This window comes from Tachysurus vachellii, chromosome 17 (genome assembly GCF_030014155.1).
Source record: "Tachysurus vachellii isolate PV-2020 chromosome 17, HZAU_Pvac_v1, whole genome shotgun sequence".
Lineage (NCBI taxonomy): Eukaryota > Metazoa > Chordata > Actinopteri > Siluriformes > Bagridae > Tachysurus > Tachysurus vachellii.
In genome coordinates, this window is record NC_083476.1 from 5,442,731 (window position 1) to 5,460,530 (window position 17,800).

The window sequence follows — 17,800 nt, forward strand, 5'->3', positions numbered from 1 at the left end:
TTTCAGACAGAAAAATGGGCATCGCACTTTTTTGTTAGGCACCACATAGCAGATCTGTGTCTTTCTGAACAATACCAGAACAAATTCAGTCAAAGATGCAGCAGCGCTACCCACCATACCACCACACTTTCCACTCAGAAACCCATCCATTCTACAGATCAGCATCAAAACAGATTTAGACCCTACAGGAATCTTTAGACAGGGTCTAAATCTGTTTTGATGCCGATGTACCACAGGTTTGTTTTAATCTCTGGACCAAATGTGGCACTGAAGCAATTTGAGCAGTGGTGATTTGGTGATCCAGACTCTAGAGCATTATTGAAGACACTTCAATATCTTCCATATATCGCTTCCATGTCTTCCTGGACCTCACTTTGTGCACAGGGACAGTGTCATGCTGGAATATGTTTGGGCCTCTAAGTTCCAGTGAAAATATTATAATGGTTCAACTTAGAAAGACATTCTATTACAATTATGGGCTTCCAGTTTTGTTGGAAAAGTTTGGAGAAGATGTTGGTGTGAATGTCACCCGTCCTCACACTTCTGGACAGGTAGTGTATGTGTTCTGAGTCGGTTGATTGACAGTATTCATCACATCTATTAAGCCTGAATTTGGTAGAAATCCACATTGGTGATTATTATTTTATGACTCCTGTGGTCATCTGGCCCAAATCTGCCTTCTGTCAAAGGACAATGTATCAGTCTACTTCGAGAATGCTCGTGAGAGGTGGTCTCAGGTTGTCAAAACTCATACCAACATCCAGTAGTAAAGCAGACTTGTATTATGTTATATCCTGGTATGTATTATGGGTTGGATGCAGAACTTTTTGACAGCCAAGCTGCTATACTGACATGCAAGATGGGAAAAGAGTGCTGAAGCAGAGAGCAGGAGCACTGCAGGGTTGGTTCTGGACTTCTGAAGGAATTCTGAATACATTTCACAAAACAACAATAATTCCACTTAACCAATCTTGCCTTTTCTACCTAAACGATTATTTGTTTCGCTTCTTGTAAAATATGCAATATGCATAAAACAAAACAAAAAAAATAGATTCTAATGACTGATAGGTAAGAAAACTACCAAAAGATGAGTCATGACGTGCAGTTTGTTTTTATACAAGTCTAAAGAAAAAATGTTCTAAACTTCAATGGTGCTAACGTAGCTCTAAGTAGAGCTAACAAGGCATACGTCATCCTATCTGATAGAGTCTCTTCCTCTCTCTCACTCTTTCTCTATCCCTCATATATGTCTTTCTCCTCTCCCTATCCGTATATCACCCTGTCTCTGTGTGACTGCGTATGAATAATTCATCAATAAAAGTGAGGGATGGAAGACGAAATGCAGCACTAGGAGAAGTGATGGGAAAACGTGCAGGTCTGTCTGGTACGCTAAGCTGCAGCGTGACCCTCCAGATCCACAGTCACACTGTCTCGATGCTGACGTGGGTTCCTCTGCTGACCTTGCCTTCCAGACTGTGATTCGTAAAAAAAGATCATTACTTTGTGTTTTAATTTTGATTTATTTAAATAATAGGACAACTTGTGGAAAACAGACACCACACCACACAGTTATTTGCCCTCTGGGTTACGTTAAGCAGTTTGAGTCTTGTTATGTATTGAAGGAGATTTTTTAATACAGACAATGAGACTGTGAAGGACGTCGAAGGTTACACAAATGAGATGCCATACACAGTCTGCATGAAAACGAGGAGGTGTGTGAATCATAACCACGTATTTGCATGCCTTGGATGTTTATTGCTGCGTTTCATCTCATTCTTTTAGGGCTCCTTGAACATAGTAGGGGTTTCACAGCTATTAATTTTTACTAGTTGACCAGTAATTCAAACAAAGTTCTTTATTAACTTGACTTGACCCCGAAAAAACGTTTCAGGACGTCACTGTTTTAGGCTGTTTTATTTATAAGTGCAGTGAAAACTCAATGGATGCATCATACTGCACTTCAGTTAACAGCCACACAGAGAAAATAATTACTGAAATCATTGCTTCTGGAACTGAGAGCACCTTGCACAGAGCTGATGTCCATCAACATCCTGCGGTGTTAAACCGTCATGTTGTACAGCCTCAGCAAAGGCTCTGAACTAGCTGAGTAGGAGGGGATGGTGATCCGAGCCAAGATTTTATTCAGCTTCAAGGGACAACAAATGTAACTGAAGTAAGATTTTTTTTTTTTTGGGCGTGGGAATAAAAATGGACACCTACACACTTAATTCAAAGTGATACTCCCAGTGCATATACAGTATCTACTTTAGATTAAAACACATCATATCTTTTTACTTTGTACTATGAAAAATGATTATTTTTAAAAGCATAAGCATTGTAATTTTAAAAGCACCATGAACTATCTATCTGTACATTATCAGGCTTTATGCCTAATAGGGATTTTTAAGGAATATGCTGTGTTTCTTTTCCATCCGATTGGTTTCTCTCAGGGGGGCACGGTGGCTTAGTGGTTAGCACGTTCGCCTCAGACCTCCAGGGTTGGGGGTTCGATTCCCGCCTCCGCCTTGTGTGTGTGGAGTTTGCATGTTCTCCCCGTGCCTCGGGGGTTTCCTCCGGGTACTCCGGTTTCCTCCCCCGGTCCAAAGACATGCATGGTAGGTTGATTGGCATCTCTGGAAAATTGTCCGTAGTGTGTGAATGCGTGAGTGAATGAGAGTGTGTGTGTGTGCCCTGCGATGGGTTGGCACTCCGTCCAGGGTGTATCCTGCCTTGATGCCCGATGACGCCTGAGATAGGCACAGGCTCCCTGTGACCCGAGGTAGTTCGGATAAGCGGTAGAAAATGAGTGAGAGAGAGAGTGGTTTCTCTCAGAACTATAGAGGCTGTTTTACCTTTCCTATGATTGCTAATAGTTGCATCAAATTTTCTAAATGAAACCTGGTGCAATTTGCCTGTATACTTATTTCCCTTGACTGTGTGTATATGGGTGATTTATGGCACAGTAGAGGAAGAGAAAGAAAAATGGTACATCACTAGCATCCCATCCAGTGACAGCTTGCAGATTTTTTTTATTATGCTGTGTTTAGAGGATAATTGATTGGTTACAGTCCCTGGGTTTCTAATTGGCCTCTGATATTTATGAGTTTGCACCTGGGGGCTGTGTATTATTTAGCATGTAGGCTAGGTTTAGCAACAGCTGCTAACTCATGCACCAGTAATATCACTGTTGTGCTTCAAAACACTAACTTAACCCTAGGTTACAGGATAACTTAACCCCAATTAGTATAAAATCTACAGGTCCTAAGAGGCATTGCATGATTATATTTTTCCTTTCTTGTTTTATTGTTACCACGACTTAATCGTATCATTATCTCGATATAAGATGTTCTAGATGCAGCAAAGGTGCAGTAAATAAGATTCATGGATGATCGCATTCGCTTTTACTTTGATCAGGGACTCATGTGATTGACAACTACCAACTACATATGTGTCCGACACTTAAGAAGGAGGCTGCGATGTCTGCATCTTTGTCGTCGAAGACAATATTGAGACCCTACATGCGGTTAATCCAGCAGCTCTTTGTGAAAGCACGGTTAAACTAGCAGCACGTATATTACAGGGGCACGGCTTTAGATACTTAGCAATAATAGAGCTGATAGAGAAGAAGAGAAAAGTGAGCGTCTACAAGCTCTTACATCACAAAACAACCAATTAATACAAAACGATAGTTTTTTTTAATAAATGTGCGACAAAACGAATACAAAACAATTGACAGTATTTATGAGATTAAAGGCTTATGCTTTTAATAATCCATTACATTTTAAAAATGAGGTACATAAAGAAAAATGATGATACATTACTGCACTTTTGCTGCCTGTAGAACATGTTCTAATGTCGAGGTTACGAGAAAATTAAGTCGTGAGCACGAGAAAACAGCTTGTTATGTCGAGATCACCAAAAAATTAAGTCGTGCTAACGATAAAACAAGAAAGAATATAATAAAATATTACAGGCCACATTTAAAGCTGTCCCAAATTTCAGCAGGTTTAAAGGCTACATAAGAGGTTTTCAAAATTCAGACACTAACTATAATAGGAAGTACATTCAGTTAGTACTCAAGAAAGTACTCATAAGTATGCGATTTGAAACCTTTTGTTTATTTATTTATTTTTATTTTTTATTTTTTACCAGTCCACCAGCAGAATGGAAATCGACTTATCAAAAAATTAACTGTTTGATTGCTGCAAGTCTGGTATAAATGGATAAGGACCTGGGTCGGCGGTAGCAGTGGGTGTAGTGGGTGCTTAGCCCACCCAAATTTGCTTCTAGTCCAACCAATGAATGTATTTTTTTTTTTCCAAAGAGAAAGATAACACAGAAAATACCAGCATGACTTCTAACTCCTGATTCGGTGGGTAGCCTACAGCCAATAGACAATGATCTTTCTCTATCTGCCCCACACAAAGCCCCACTCCTGCAACACAGTATAGTTTTTAACCACTCGCCAGTTCAGGTTTAGCTCCATACTTTAGCTCCATACGTTTATTTGGCTATCATTACAACATGATGTACGTTGTAAAAGCATTTTAAGCTTAGAAAGTAAAACTAGTGCTGTCTGCGTACCAGAGACTGTTGCTAGCCCATCAGATACAGCTAATTCCAGTTTGCCCTCCACAAGCACTGCTCCCCCCCCAGTCCTCAACCAATGATCCAAAGCAGACCCAACTCTAGGATATTTCACCACTGGGGGCACATATTTATTTTTACCAGACCACCCTAATATAATTGGCTGGAACCGGCCCTTGGTCAAGACTCTGTTTGCTTCAGCGTAAGATATTTGTTTTTTTCCTTACAGAGAATTTTAGTGGGTGAATATAATGCTGTCAAATTTAACATGCTTATGGACAAGCACTTGGACAAGCATCTCAGAGAGCAGAACTGGGTTTGACATCTTTCACGAGGATAGAAACATTTGCATAAAAAAAAGGTTTTTTTTTGTTTGTTTGTTTAACTTTTCTATGAATATATTGGCCTCAGGAAAAAAGAGTTTTTTTTAAAAAAATGACAGATTGCAGTATTGTTCAAGTTTTAGTAATTTTGTCCCTTAATACTTTTTCAACATAACAAACGAAGCCGGTTTGTAAATTAATGGCAAAAATGTAATTAGTATGAAGTATAATTAGCATAAAGTGTAATTTGCATGAAGTGTTGAGTACTGAGGGAATGTTTCTAGCTAAATCTCCTATGACTTTGATGTTCTTTACTTATTAATGTTATTAATTACCTCCAGCACTATTTTTTAAAATGTAAAAGACATGTGCATGAAAACAAATATTGTAATATAAATCGACTATTTGTGATAATTAATCAACACGTAAATATACATCAGCTTAAATGTAGCTTTTTATAGAGATGGGCTATTAAAAATATCCGTAACATTTAACATTATTCTTGTTTAAAAAAATCTCCTCTAGGGTTACACTAATGCTACAATAACTGATGAAAATGATTGTAATGACAAATAAGGAGTATTTTATAATATGCAAAAAAATTTTAATTTGAATGAAGCTTAACTGTACTAAATCACATAGACGAAATCAAGCCTGAATTAAACAGTCTAAGGAAAGAAACACAAAACTTAAAAAAGCAGTATTAAAACTTTACTTCGTTTACTGCTACATCAGAAAAAAAAAAGTCAAGCCCTTTGAAATGAATGTGTGATGAGGCTATAATTTTATCATTTTTAATGCTTTCTTTAAGGTGTCTCAGCAGTGGTGGCTTAAGTAGTTAAAGGTGGGGTGCACGTTGTTTGATAAATGCTTTAGAAAACTGAGTCAGGCCGACAAACAAAACAAACGTGTAGCCAATGAGCAGAAAGAGGCGTGTCTTGTCAATATGCGGCGGAGAGAGTGTTCAGTGCTCATGTCTGACATTAGCCGAAAGCGATTGAAACATTGACATGGCGGATAAAAGCGAAAAACGAAAAAAAGGCTTATGATAAGGCAAGAAGTAGGACCCGTGTTAATATAGGATCAGCTTTCCAGCGCTGGAGAGAACTGAACGTCTTTCGCGTGAAACGGAGCTAAACCTTTCACGGTACAACACACAGTACTACAAAAACACATTTGTATTACCATAGTATTACTCATTGAGCTCATTTTTTGATAAAAATATACCCTCGGTCAGCTGCCCCAGCAGGTTCCGCCATAATAGTTGCCTGGGTTACATATGTATGTGTGGGGCGGAGCTATCAAAACAGGGGTGACACCCATTTGGGCTAGGGGCGTGTTTGTTTTGGTGATTTCAAATGTCAACATTGGCTTTCAGAGATTGTGCACCCCACCTTTAAGTCTCTGGGTTGGTGATCAGAAGGTTTGGATTCAAGCCCCAGCATGGCCAAGCTGCCAATATAGGGAAATTACTGTATCCCTACTGTATCATAGGTTCTCCTGCACCCCAACCTCCTCAGCTGGGATATGTGAAGAGAAGAATTTAACTGTGCTGTAATGTATTGATATATATGGTGATAATAAAGGCTTCTATGCGACCATTTCATTTATATAGATTGCTTTTTTTAGGAATGACTGGTTAAAGTTCCACTTCAAGTAAATAATAACAGGAACTTTATTTTCATCTTGTTCACATCACAACAGCTGATAAACGGCCTGACATTTATTAATAAATACGTATTGGTACGGAAGTAATAAAACATCTTAGGGTTGTAATGGTAAATGATTATTTTTCTGTAATGCCACACGCTGGTTTGTTTTATTCCCTACGTATTGTATAAATAATATCTATAAAGCTCTGAGCTTTTTGTTTTATTAACAGGTGTAAAGATGTACTAAGAGAGCTAGACCCATACAACAGAGCAACTGCAGAGCTCACTGATCATCCTAAGAACACTGTTTTGGTTTAATGAGGTTTCAGATGTCTATCACAGCTCCACTCCCATTCATAATCATGCACATGCCTTCTTCTCTCCACACACATTCACTGTGTAAATGAATGTGCTACATTGTGCACACAGCACAGCAACAGCTATTTACTAAAGTGCCGTTTTGTTATGCTAATTCCCACAAGAGGACTCAGATTTAATCTTTTTATAAACACTGTCTCTGTGTTTATATCTAACTCCACAGGGACACACATTCATGTTTGTCTTCCTATCCTTGTGAGGACCTTAATGACATTATTATTAATCCAGATAATTAACACTACACCTGAATTCAAGCCTAATATTTAGTAACCAAAAGAAACGTTCAGGTTCCTTTTCATTGAAAAACATGTTGCTGTTCTGGAAAAAGACTTTTTGTGGGGACCAGGCAAATGTCCCCACAAGGTCAAAACTGTAAAATGTTCCTATCCTTGTAGAGACATTTGGTCCCCAATAAAATATAAAAAGATTTTTATTAAAATAATGAGGAAATGGTATAATATAAAGCCAAATGTGCCCAAAAGCTACAGTATCATGCTCTTTTATCATCACTCTCTCTCTCTCTCTCTCACACACACACACACAGGCTGCTGTTTATTTGATGCTCCCTCAATTTCTAATTCAGGTCCAGATTACTTTATTGCACAACAGTAAATAAACACTGACAAGCATGTCCTTGTGTATGTGTGTATGTATGTGTAGTTGTGTGTATATGTGAATGTGTGTGTGTGTGTGTGAATGTGTGTATGTATTTGTGTGTGTGTGTTTGTGTGTTATATATACATATATATATATATATATATATATATATATATATATATATATATATATATATATATATATACATATGTATGTGTGTGTGTGTGTGCGTGTGTGTGTGTGTGTGTGTGTGTGTGTGTATGTATGATTTGTCTTTTTTGACCCACAGTCATGAAACGTTCCCGTCAGCACTTTAGACAGACGGTACGTTTAGATCATTGCTGTCATGCTGCATTTTATTTAGCATTATTCACTCCTGAGCCATTTGTACCATTTTTCTCTTTCTCCAGGGAAATCTGTCTTTTTTTTCTCCCCCACTCACTTCCTTCTTTCATTTTCCTTCCATGGCCTGCCATGACAAGTGCACTGTGCAGTTTATTTATTTATTTTTTCTTTAAAATGCTGTGTTTTATATCAGGGAAGATGTAAATATTAACGGGCATCTGAGTACAGGATTGGATCTTAAAGAAATTTAAGGAGAGGGGTGAGAGAGAGATAGATAGATAGATAGATAGATAGATAGATAGATAGATAGATAGATAGATAGATAGATAGATAGATAGATAGATAGAACAGAGGCATAGAAGCCTTTATTATTGCACATATACATTACAGCACAGTGGAATTCTTTTCTTTACATACCCCAAATGAGGATGTTGGGGTCAGAGTGCAGGGGCAGCTATGATACAGCACCCCTGGAGCAGTGCAGCACCTTGAACCCCGATCAACAACCCAGAGCCTTAACCCGTTGAGCCACCACTGCCCTCAAAGATAGATAGATAGATAGATAGATAGATAGATAGATAGATAGATAGATAGATAGATAGATAGATAGATAGATAGATAGGTAGGTGAGGCTGTGCCCACTGTACTTGGCTGACAGTAGTCTAACCTTTTTTTAGCCAATACACCTTAACAGATTCTGAAAACCTTTATTCTGAGATGCTTTTCTGCTCACCGCGGTTATAAAGCGTTATGTATGCTAGTCTTCCTGCAAGCTTGAACCCTGTCTGGTTATTCTTCTCTGGTCTCTTTCATCCACAAGCCATTACTAGCCACAGAACTGACACTCAGTTGATGCACCATTCATTGTAAATCCCAGGAGGTCAGCAGTTCATAAAGCACTCAAACCAGACAAAAATGAACAACCATGTGATGCTCAGAAACGCTGAGATTATATTTCCCCTCCAGTCTGATGTTTGATATGAGTATGAGCTGAAGCTCTTAGCTGGTATCGGCATGATTTGATGCATTGCTCTGCTGACATGTGATAAGCAGCGTCTAGGGGGAAACATGAATCAACGAAAATGAATCACACAATTAAATTACATAACGCTTAGTGTTCAGCACTAATGTAGAGTGACGTCTGTTAGACATCAGAGCAGTGTGAGATCGGTACTGAGCAGTGTGTGTGTGTGTGTGTTAGTACAGAATCATTTCACACTCTACAGGAGTCATAGTGTCACACAGTGAGATTGGGGACTACATTTGATCTGCAAAGTGATAGCAGTCATCTCAGGCTCTCAGTGGTCAATGAGCCGCAGCACACAGGAGCTTTCAGTTCATCTCAGCTCTCCTCATTCAGCCTGCCCTGCCTGAGAGACTAGAGCTGTGTGTGGGCTTAGGAGAAGGAAGGATGTACAAGGATACAGGAAGTGGCAAACAAATCTAGCAAATCCAGTTGCCCTGGTGAAAGCGTTAAAAAAAACGGATTGCTCTTTTTTTTATTATACTGTCATCTGTTTCTTATCTCAAGGCAGAAAAATATATATATTTTTTTTTTTTTTTGGAAATTTTTAAATTTATTCATTTTATTCAAGGTCCTAAGATATATGATTAGTGCATCATAAGAGTGTGAACTCATGCACACTTCCTAGATACTTCCGAATAAACAAATATACGTTTCTCAGTTAGCCTTTTAATGGCATTACGTTCTATTGCTCTTAACCCTCAAACATTTTTTCAGTTTTTTTTTTTTCACAAAAATTGCCCAGCAATATGTAACTAAATTCCAAGAGTTATTTGGTTTATACGGTAGATTATTTTTGGTTACAAGAAGGCGCAGGATCAAATGGTTTCCATCTCACTCTGTTTTCTTGCAGGTACTGAAGGGCAATAAGAAGTTGTGCATGTCAGTGCGCTCCATGGGTCGCATCCCAGGCGGCTATGTCACAAATCACGTGTACACGTGGGTGGACCCGCACGGCCGCAGCGTCTCTCCTCCTCCAGACCTGATGGAGCACCACAGCGCTACCCTGAACAGAAACCAGGGCAAGCAGCGCAGCCACATGCAGCTGCTGGAAGACGGAGATGAGAAGAAGGTGAGGTGGGATAAATATCTCAGCATCTGAATGGAACAAGCCTGTGCAGACAATTGAACTAAAATGGTAATAAAAATTACAACTGTTATTAACTGTCCTGTCTGCTGCCTCTCCCACAAGCATGGGGTAGCACGATTCTACTGTACATCCAATGAGCTTATAATATCCCTTTACTGTAACTGTGTTCAATTTTTAAATCCTAGGCACAATAACACTATTTACTGTAAATTTTCAATTTGCCAACCTAAATGAGGTAATTAGTATATCACTGAAGTTTAAAATGGATAGAACTGTGAATGTGTCACAACCAGGGAAGGAAGGAGAAGGACCCATACACAGGATAGCTTCAAAGGAATGGGGTTTAATAAATGATAAAGACAACACAGAAAAAGGACGAGGACTAAACTAATAACTAACAAATGACGAAACCTAACCTTGACTAGACGTAACCAATGAATCACATTTATACAAAAGACAATGAGATACAGGGGGGCAAGGTGGCTTAGTGGTTAGCACGTTCGCCTCACACCTCCAGGGTTGGGGGTTCGATTCCCGCCTTCGCCTTGTGTGTGTGGAGTTTGCATGTTCTCCCTGTGCCTCGGGGGTCTCCTCCGGTTACTCCGGTTTCCTCCCCCGGTCCAAAGACATGCATGGTAGAATGATTTTCATCTCTGGTAAATTGTCCGTAGTGTGTGATTGCGTAAGTGAATAAGAGTGTGTGTGTGCCCTGTGATGGGTTGGCACTCCGTCCAGGGTGTATCCTGCCTTGATGCCCGATGACGCCTGAGATAGGCACAGGCTCCCCGTGACCCGAGGTAGTTCGGATAAGCGGTAGAAAATGAGTGAGTGATTGACAATGAGATACAATTAGGAACAGGTGTGGAGACAGGAAGGAGCAGACGAAAGTGAGGCAGACACGTGACTATAATAACAATAACAACAGCACATGGCCGAAAGTCCGTGCTGATCCCTGACAAAATGACTGAAAGAGGACTTTATGATGATTAAAATATACATATTTATATAAGTTTGCTCCTTTTTTTTCATTTTTTTTCCATGCAAATAGTTCCTCAAATATGTTCGAGCATTCTTCAGCATCATCCTAGCAATTATGTAAATGTCTGTTAGGCACCTAGACCAGGAGCTAAAAAATGAAGCACCAATCTATTCTCTTATCCGGAGTGAATCATCGCTGTTATCTCTGTACATGTAATACTGTGCATTGCTACCCAGAGATCACAATCTCCCTGACATCTGAGAGCAGGTGGCACATTCACGTTCCTTTAAGTCCTGCTTTCTCCACTGTATCAAACATGAATCTAAGCACTGAGCGATGTAATAATGAGCAGTGACTAACAGAGAACACTTCATTCAAGACATAAAACAAACGAGCCGATGTGTGTGAGCTTTCTGCCAGCAGCTGAAGACAGATAAGCTCTCTGTCCTACACAATGACAAAATCTGTCTGATTCCGTGCACAGAGTATCCAGAATGTGTCAAGATATTAGTTTATGCAAACATTTGTTAAACTGGTGTGAATTACCAAGCATCTAGTGCTATGCTCGAGCATACTAGAAGCTTAAATTGTGCTGGAAATCAGCTCCTTATTCTGCTGTTGAGTTTATCACCTCTACATAATGTCACTGCTATGATACCCAGTGACCAGTTTACTCTGATTATTCATTCATTCATTCATTCATTCATTTTCTACCACTTATCTGAACTATCTCGGGTCACGGGGAGCCTGTGCAGGCTCAGGCGTCATTGGGCATCAAGGCAGGATACACCCTGGACGGAGTGCCAACCCATCGCAGGGCACTCACATACACACTCTCATTCACTCACACAATCACACACTACGGACAATTTTTCCAGAGATGCCAATCAACCTACCATGCATGTCTTTGGACCGGGGGGAGGAAACCGGAGTACCCGGAGGAAACCCCCGAGGCACAGGGAGAACATGCAAACTCCACACACACAAGTCGGAGGCGGGAATCGAACCCCCAACCCTGGAGGTGTGAGGCGAATGTGCTAACCACTAAGCCACCGTGCGCCCCCTACTCTGATTATATATTATATTATTTTATATTAACAGACTGGATTGTATTTGCACATTTGTCTTTGAACTCCGCAATTTCCTTCAGAGTATGCTAGTATAAGCATCAGTAACTAATAAGACTTTTTTCTTCCTAGATCAAATGGCAAATCAACCAATCGTCATATAAGGTTTTGCTTATATGACGATTGGTTCATTTGCACAGAGAAACACAGAGAAATTCCCCAGAAAATGGTCAAAAACAACACTTTTGCTTAAGCAGTGTTAAGGTAAAATAAAACAATGATAAGGATGAGAAAGAAATGAAAAATTAAAATACACAATTTTTTTCACTATGTGGATGTTAAACAACCAATTTCAAAAAGGATTCTGTTTAAAAATTTACCGTCATTTATTACATATTACTGTGGAATCGGCTAGCAACTGGTCAGTTTTCACAGCTGCCTCTGCTAGCAAGCACTTACCGACTCCACACCTGATAATATCACTACGCTCATATACTCTCCTTAAACTTTAAAATGGTGGAAACGGTTATGTTGTTGTATTTTATTTAAATTCATAGACGCTTCCATACCTGGAAATCTCAATTGTTTGCAGCCGAACTTGGCTTTCGATGAAAAAAGACTCTGACTCCTAAATCTGACTTTCTGAAGTTTATTGCTCCACCCTGTTTTTTTTTTTTTCTCTCACTCTCCATTAGGGAGTCAGAATCTGCTAAATATTATTTTAGGGGGAGTTTTACGACTTATGCGTGAGGCTGTAAATCTTTCGACAGTTGGTAATCTTCCAAACAGCCTAGGAGACTGTGGGTGCATTAGAGCAGAGGAAAAGAGTCTGTCGTAGCGTTCCGACTCCACTCACACTCTCTTTTCACAGACTGATTGATCATCCTGTTTGCAGAGCATTTTCTAAGTTAATTGTGAGAACCTTTCCAGTAAGACCCAAGAGTTCAAGTAAATACGAAGAGCACTTATGGAAAGGACTTTTTTTTTTTTTTAAATGTATGGCATTATAAATAAGGACACAATGCACACAATGTGCCAAATTGACCTTTCAGGGATGACTTGCGCTAACCTTTACTAGAGTGCTAGTGGTTTTGCTTATAGTCCAAGGACACTTGACGGTGAGTGTTACAGGTCTCGGTGAGTTCACTTTCGCTTAATATTAAAGGCTATATTTAGAATTATAGGAAAAGTTCACTCTGAAAAATGCTTATAATTATACGTTGATGACGTGTTCAGCAATTCCAGAGCAGATATTTTTTGGTTGGTTCTGTATTTGGTTCACGTGTGATGTTAGTGGTTGTTTGTTGCTCTGACATCACGAGGGACACTGCTAGTGCAATTACAATGGCATTTATGAGGAGAAAAAAATCTCATAACAGCCAGAGCTGGGCAAGAGAGCAAGGAGTGCTTTTTCTCATCCACCATTGTCCAGCAACGTTCAGTGGCATATTAATAAGAAATCCCATGAATTGAAAACAACAAACAGTGGACTTGGAGTTTCAGAATATAAAATAGAGAGCTTGTGACTAAATCAAGGTCATGAAATTGTAACGCTTGTGTGCTCTTTTTTCCTGCTTCATCTCGCTAGTTTAAGTCCTCAAGCTAATAATACAGTCCTTCTTACTAAGCCGTCATCTGCTACACTTACAGCTCACTTTACAAAGACAGAGTTCCTAATTTAATTGTAATAATTAACATGCCATGTAAAACTGGAGTATTGTCTCTACCCAGTGAATTAAAAGAGTCTCTTTTCTGAGCTCTTTGTACACTCATGGCATCTCTGTTGATTTTTGTAAAAAAAAAAAAAAAAAAAAAAAAAAAGGCAATCTTTAGCTTTACAGTTGCAGTGTTTTCTGAGATGCTTTTCTGCTTACCACGTTTGTAAAGAGCAGTTATGTCATGTCTGTTCATACCAGTCCACTCGAACCACTTGGGTCATTCGTCATTTTTAGTCATAGAACATCTGTAGAACAAGATGTAGTACACATCTGTACATCTGTAGAACAAGATGTTTTTTTTTTTGTTTGTTTGTTTGTTTGTCTGTTTGTTTTTTCAACTTTCAGTATAAACCCTAGAGATTCATGTTTTGCATGAAAATTTCAAGAGAGTTTCTGAAATACTGAAATACTCATTGTCATTATGAACATGTCCCCCACCCCCCACCTCCCATTCTGTTGTTTGATGTGAACGTTGCCTGAAGCTCTTGACCTCTATTCGCATGCATTTATTCATTATGCTGCTGCTACAAGATTGACCAATTGTGTAACTGCATCAGTGAGCAGGTGTACACAAATTCAGCAGTGTATTGTAATACTATATACTGTTTACGTCTGCCCTCAAATGACATTGTATTCCATTGAATATTCTGTGTATTACAGTACATTATCTAATAGCTGTGTATTCTGTTAAACCTCTATCAAAAGCTGGATGATGAAACAGGGGCAAACTGTTACATACACACTCAAAGGCAGATAGACAGCTGATTTCTTTAAAGCTGTAAAAAAAAAATACTGGATTTGTACCACATTTCCTAGACTACTACCAAATTGGTATACAAAATGATAGTACTTGGCAACACACACACATACATACACACAAACAAAAAACATCATGTTGATGTTTTAAATCCAGGCGCTTTTTACTGTCGCTTAATTATCAAGTTAATTTTTAAGCCTAAATGATTTCTACAGCATTATTTTAAGTCCTAACTACACAGTTTCCATAAGCACAATACAGCCCTAGAAGAGAGTAGACACAGCTAGACTGGATAAGCATGTAGCTGTTTGTCTGTCACTATTTATAGGACTCGCTATTTGTCAGCACAATTGATTCAACCACATTCAACTATTCACTGAATACTGAGAGTTTTTCTACATTTTTCTACCTTTTTTTTTTAAAGCAGTCCTAATAACGTCTGACCTTGTCTGATTTAGTAAAGCACTGCCGGACTCGTGAGTTATTTTTGTATTCCAAATGTTGACTGACTAAACAGCAAGACTTTTGGAAAGTGCTTCGGTAATAACTGTAATGTTTGGGCTCTTGACTGCAGGTCAAGTGTAAGTCAAGAGTCTGTTCTGCATGTTGGCAAAGAGTTTATCGAACATCAGCTCACATAACATGGCTGGCAATAACAAATATTAAACTATTCATAGATCAGAATGTTTTATTGTGCATACAGATACACTACGGTACAAAGTAAAGTCAACTTAATACAATGTGATAAGGTTTAAAAGTGAAAATAAAATAGAATAGAATTAGAGTACCTTAAAATAGAATGTCAGGTGGATGAGAAATATTAATAGGTGGAAAGCTGCAATTTTTTCTCGGCTGCATAATAGCAGGAGTTTTTTTGCTCTTCGTTTTGCTTCTAGTTTGATATGCATTTGCAACAATGCCTGTTATACAGTAAACAAATCATGAAATGAATTTATTTTATAAATTAAACATCCAATCCAGTGATGCTAAGCACACTAGATAATTTGTCTTGAGCTCTTGTTTAAGGCATTCTGATCATAGTACCATCGGTTTACTGAGTATCCCAAAACATTGACAAACTGGGGTCAGCTGCATGATATAGTAATTTAAAAAAAAATTGAACTGGAAATGATTTCATCAGTATAAGGATTGAACTAATCTCTGGAAAATTGTCCGTAGTGTGTGAGTGCGTGAGTGAATGAGTGTGTGTGTGTGCCCTGCGATGGGTTGGCACTCCGTCCAGGGTGTATCCTGCCTTGATGCCCAATGACGCCTGAGATCGGCACAGGCTCCCCGTGACCCGAGGTAGTTCGGATAAGCGGTAGAAAATGAATGAATGAATGAATGAATGAATTAAGGATTGAACTATTATACAAAGATTTCCCACCTTGCCATTTATTGATCCAGATTTCTTTGCCTTCTTCTGAAATATATTCTGTTATGTACGTTTTTGTTATTTTCATACTCATGTGTGTGTGAGATACGTTCTTGTGTGCTTTTAAAGGTTTCTTCCTGGTACTCTGGTTTTCTCTCCCAGTTAAAAGTCATGCTTTGTATGCTGACACCATCTCTAAATTGTCTGTAGTGTGTGTGAGTGTGAGTGTGTGTTTGTGAATGTGCCTTGTGATTGGTTGGAACCCGGTTTAGGGTGTCCACTGTCTTGTGCCTCAAATCCATGACCCTGTTTAGAATAAGCGCTACAACAAGCAGACAAAAGGAAGTGTAAATGGTTAGCGCCTAGCTATGGCTGCTGTTGTCAGCTCTGTGGATTCAAGTGGAAAGAATCATAATTACATACACAAGTAGAAAACTACTACATAAACTTGGTAAATCCTGAGTTATCATGATCAACAGAAATATGCATCTGTTATCATCAGTAAAGTTTCTAAATGCCTCATAATCCATTATTAATGTTGTTTTGCTCCGCAAAATGTCATAATGTCATTTTTGCCACCGCATGTTTTTAACGCTAGACACATTTTCACGTAAGGTAAGGATTTGTAAACAAATTTCTTTCTAACCTTTAGCTACTTTTTGTTGAAATTCATACTCAACAATGCTGTGCTAACAAAGGCAAAACTGCTAAAGAACACAGGCTGGCCATTAAACCGCAACAAGAGTCGACTTTTTATTACAGTAGCAAGAAAATTCCAGAAGATAAACCTCTACAGTGAAGGCGGTCTGTAAAAACAGGTTTTACTTACTGTACCTTCACGAATCATCTGGATGAGCTGATAATTGAGGAGCAGCTACCATAAGAAGAACCATTTCATTCTCGATCAGCCAGGATATGCAGTGATAAATATAAAATCAGATTTTCTGTCACATCTCAGATTATTTACTAGAAAAGTGATCTAAGCTCTTTAAGGCGTCCATTCTCTACCTTCAGACAGTTAACAGTGACATAAATGAAGCCTGACAGTCTTCTACCTTTGAACAGAGCAAAAGATAAATTGGAGACGTGTGTGTGCGTGTGTGTGTGTGTGTGTGTGTGTGTGTGTGTGTGTGCAAACCTCACATACACATATTAATAGATGTATTTGAAATCATTCTCAGGAATATATGTAATGTTTGTGTCTCTTTTCTGTCCCAGGTCAATCTGGTGCTGGATGATGGTCGTTCTCTGGGTCTGATGATCCGTGGTGGAGCCGAATACGCTCTGGGGATCTACATCACTGGAGTGGACAGAGGTTCTGCAGCAGAGTGTGGAGGGCTGAAGGTAAAGCCTCACCGAGTCCTCCCTCCACACCATTAAAAAAAAATTCTTCTCTCCCTCGATCCAGCACCGACTTCCATACTAGTTCTCAACTGCACATCTTCACTGTTACTGTATAACCGTTTCATGTTTCTGATGCCTCTCAGCATTATATCTCACTATACATTCTCAGTATCTCTCATTTCTGTCGCTGCCTCCCACCTTCGTTCAAGCTTTCATTTTCTCTCTGCCTAACTTCCAGCCTTGCCATTTCTCTTCTCTGTTTGATGCAATCTTATGTTGACGTGTGCATCTCTGTCAGGCCTCTGTGATAAAGCTAACACGTTGTGTGGTTACAGGCTGTTTGTGCAGCTTGTGTGTGTGTGTGTGTGTGTGTGTGTGTGTGGACCTAAACAGGTGTCTAGCTGGTGTCACGCTCGCATCAGTCATCCTCAATGTCCTTGTGAGCCCCTCGCACACTCTGCAGGATGATTCAGAATTCAACCTGGAAATATGCAACTTCATGTCACATTTACACTCATTTTTGGGACCGACCGGTTTTTAGATTCATTTGCTATCTCCATTTGT

At 39.2% G+C, this 17,800-nt stretch overlaps 1 protein-coding gene across 2 annotated transcripts in view; it reads left to right on the forward strand.

Moving 5' to 3' along the window:
- Window positions 1–17,800, forward strand: part of whrna (whirlin a) — a 96,661-nt gene that overhangs the window by 33,800 nt on the left and 45,061 nt on the right. For both annotated transcript variants that reach the window (XM_060890874.1, XM_060890876.1), the window contains exons 2-3: window positions 9,760–9,978; window positions 17,111–17,236. In XM_060890874.1, the coding sequence (XP_060746857.1) occupies window positions 9,760–9,978; window positions 17,111–17,236 (345 nt within the window). The remainder of the gene's footprint in view (window positions 1–9,759; window positions 9,979–17,110; window positions 17,237–17,800) is intronic.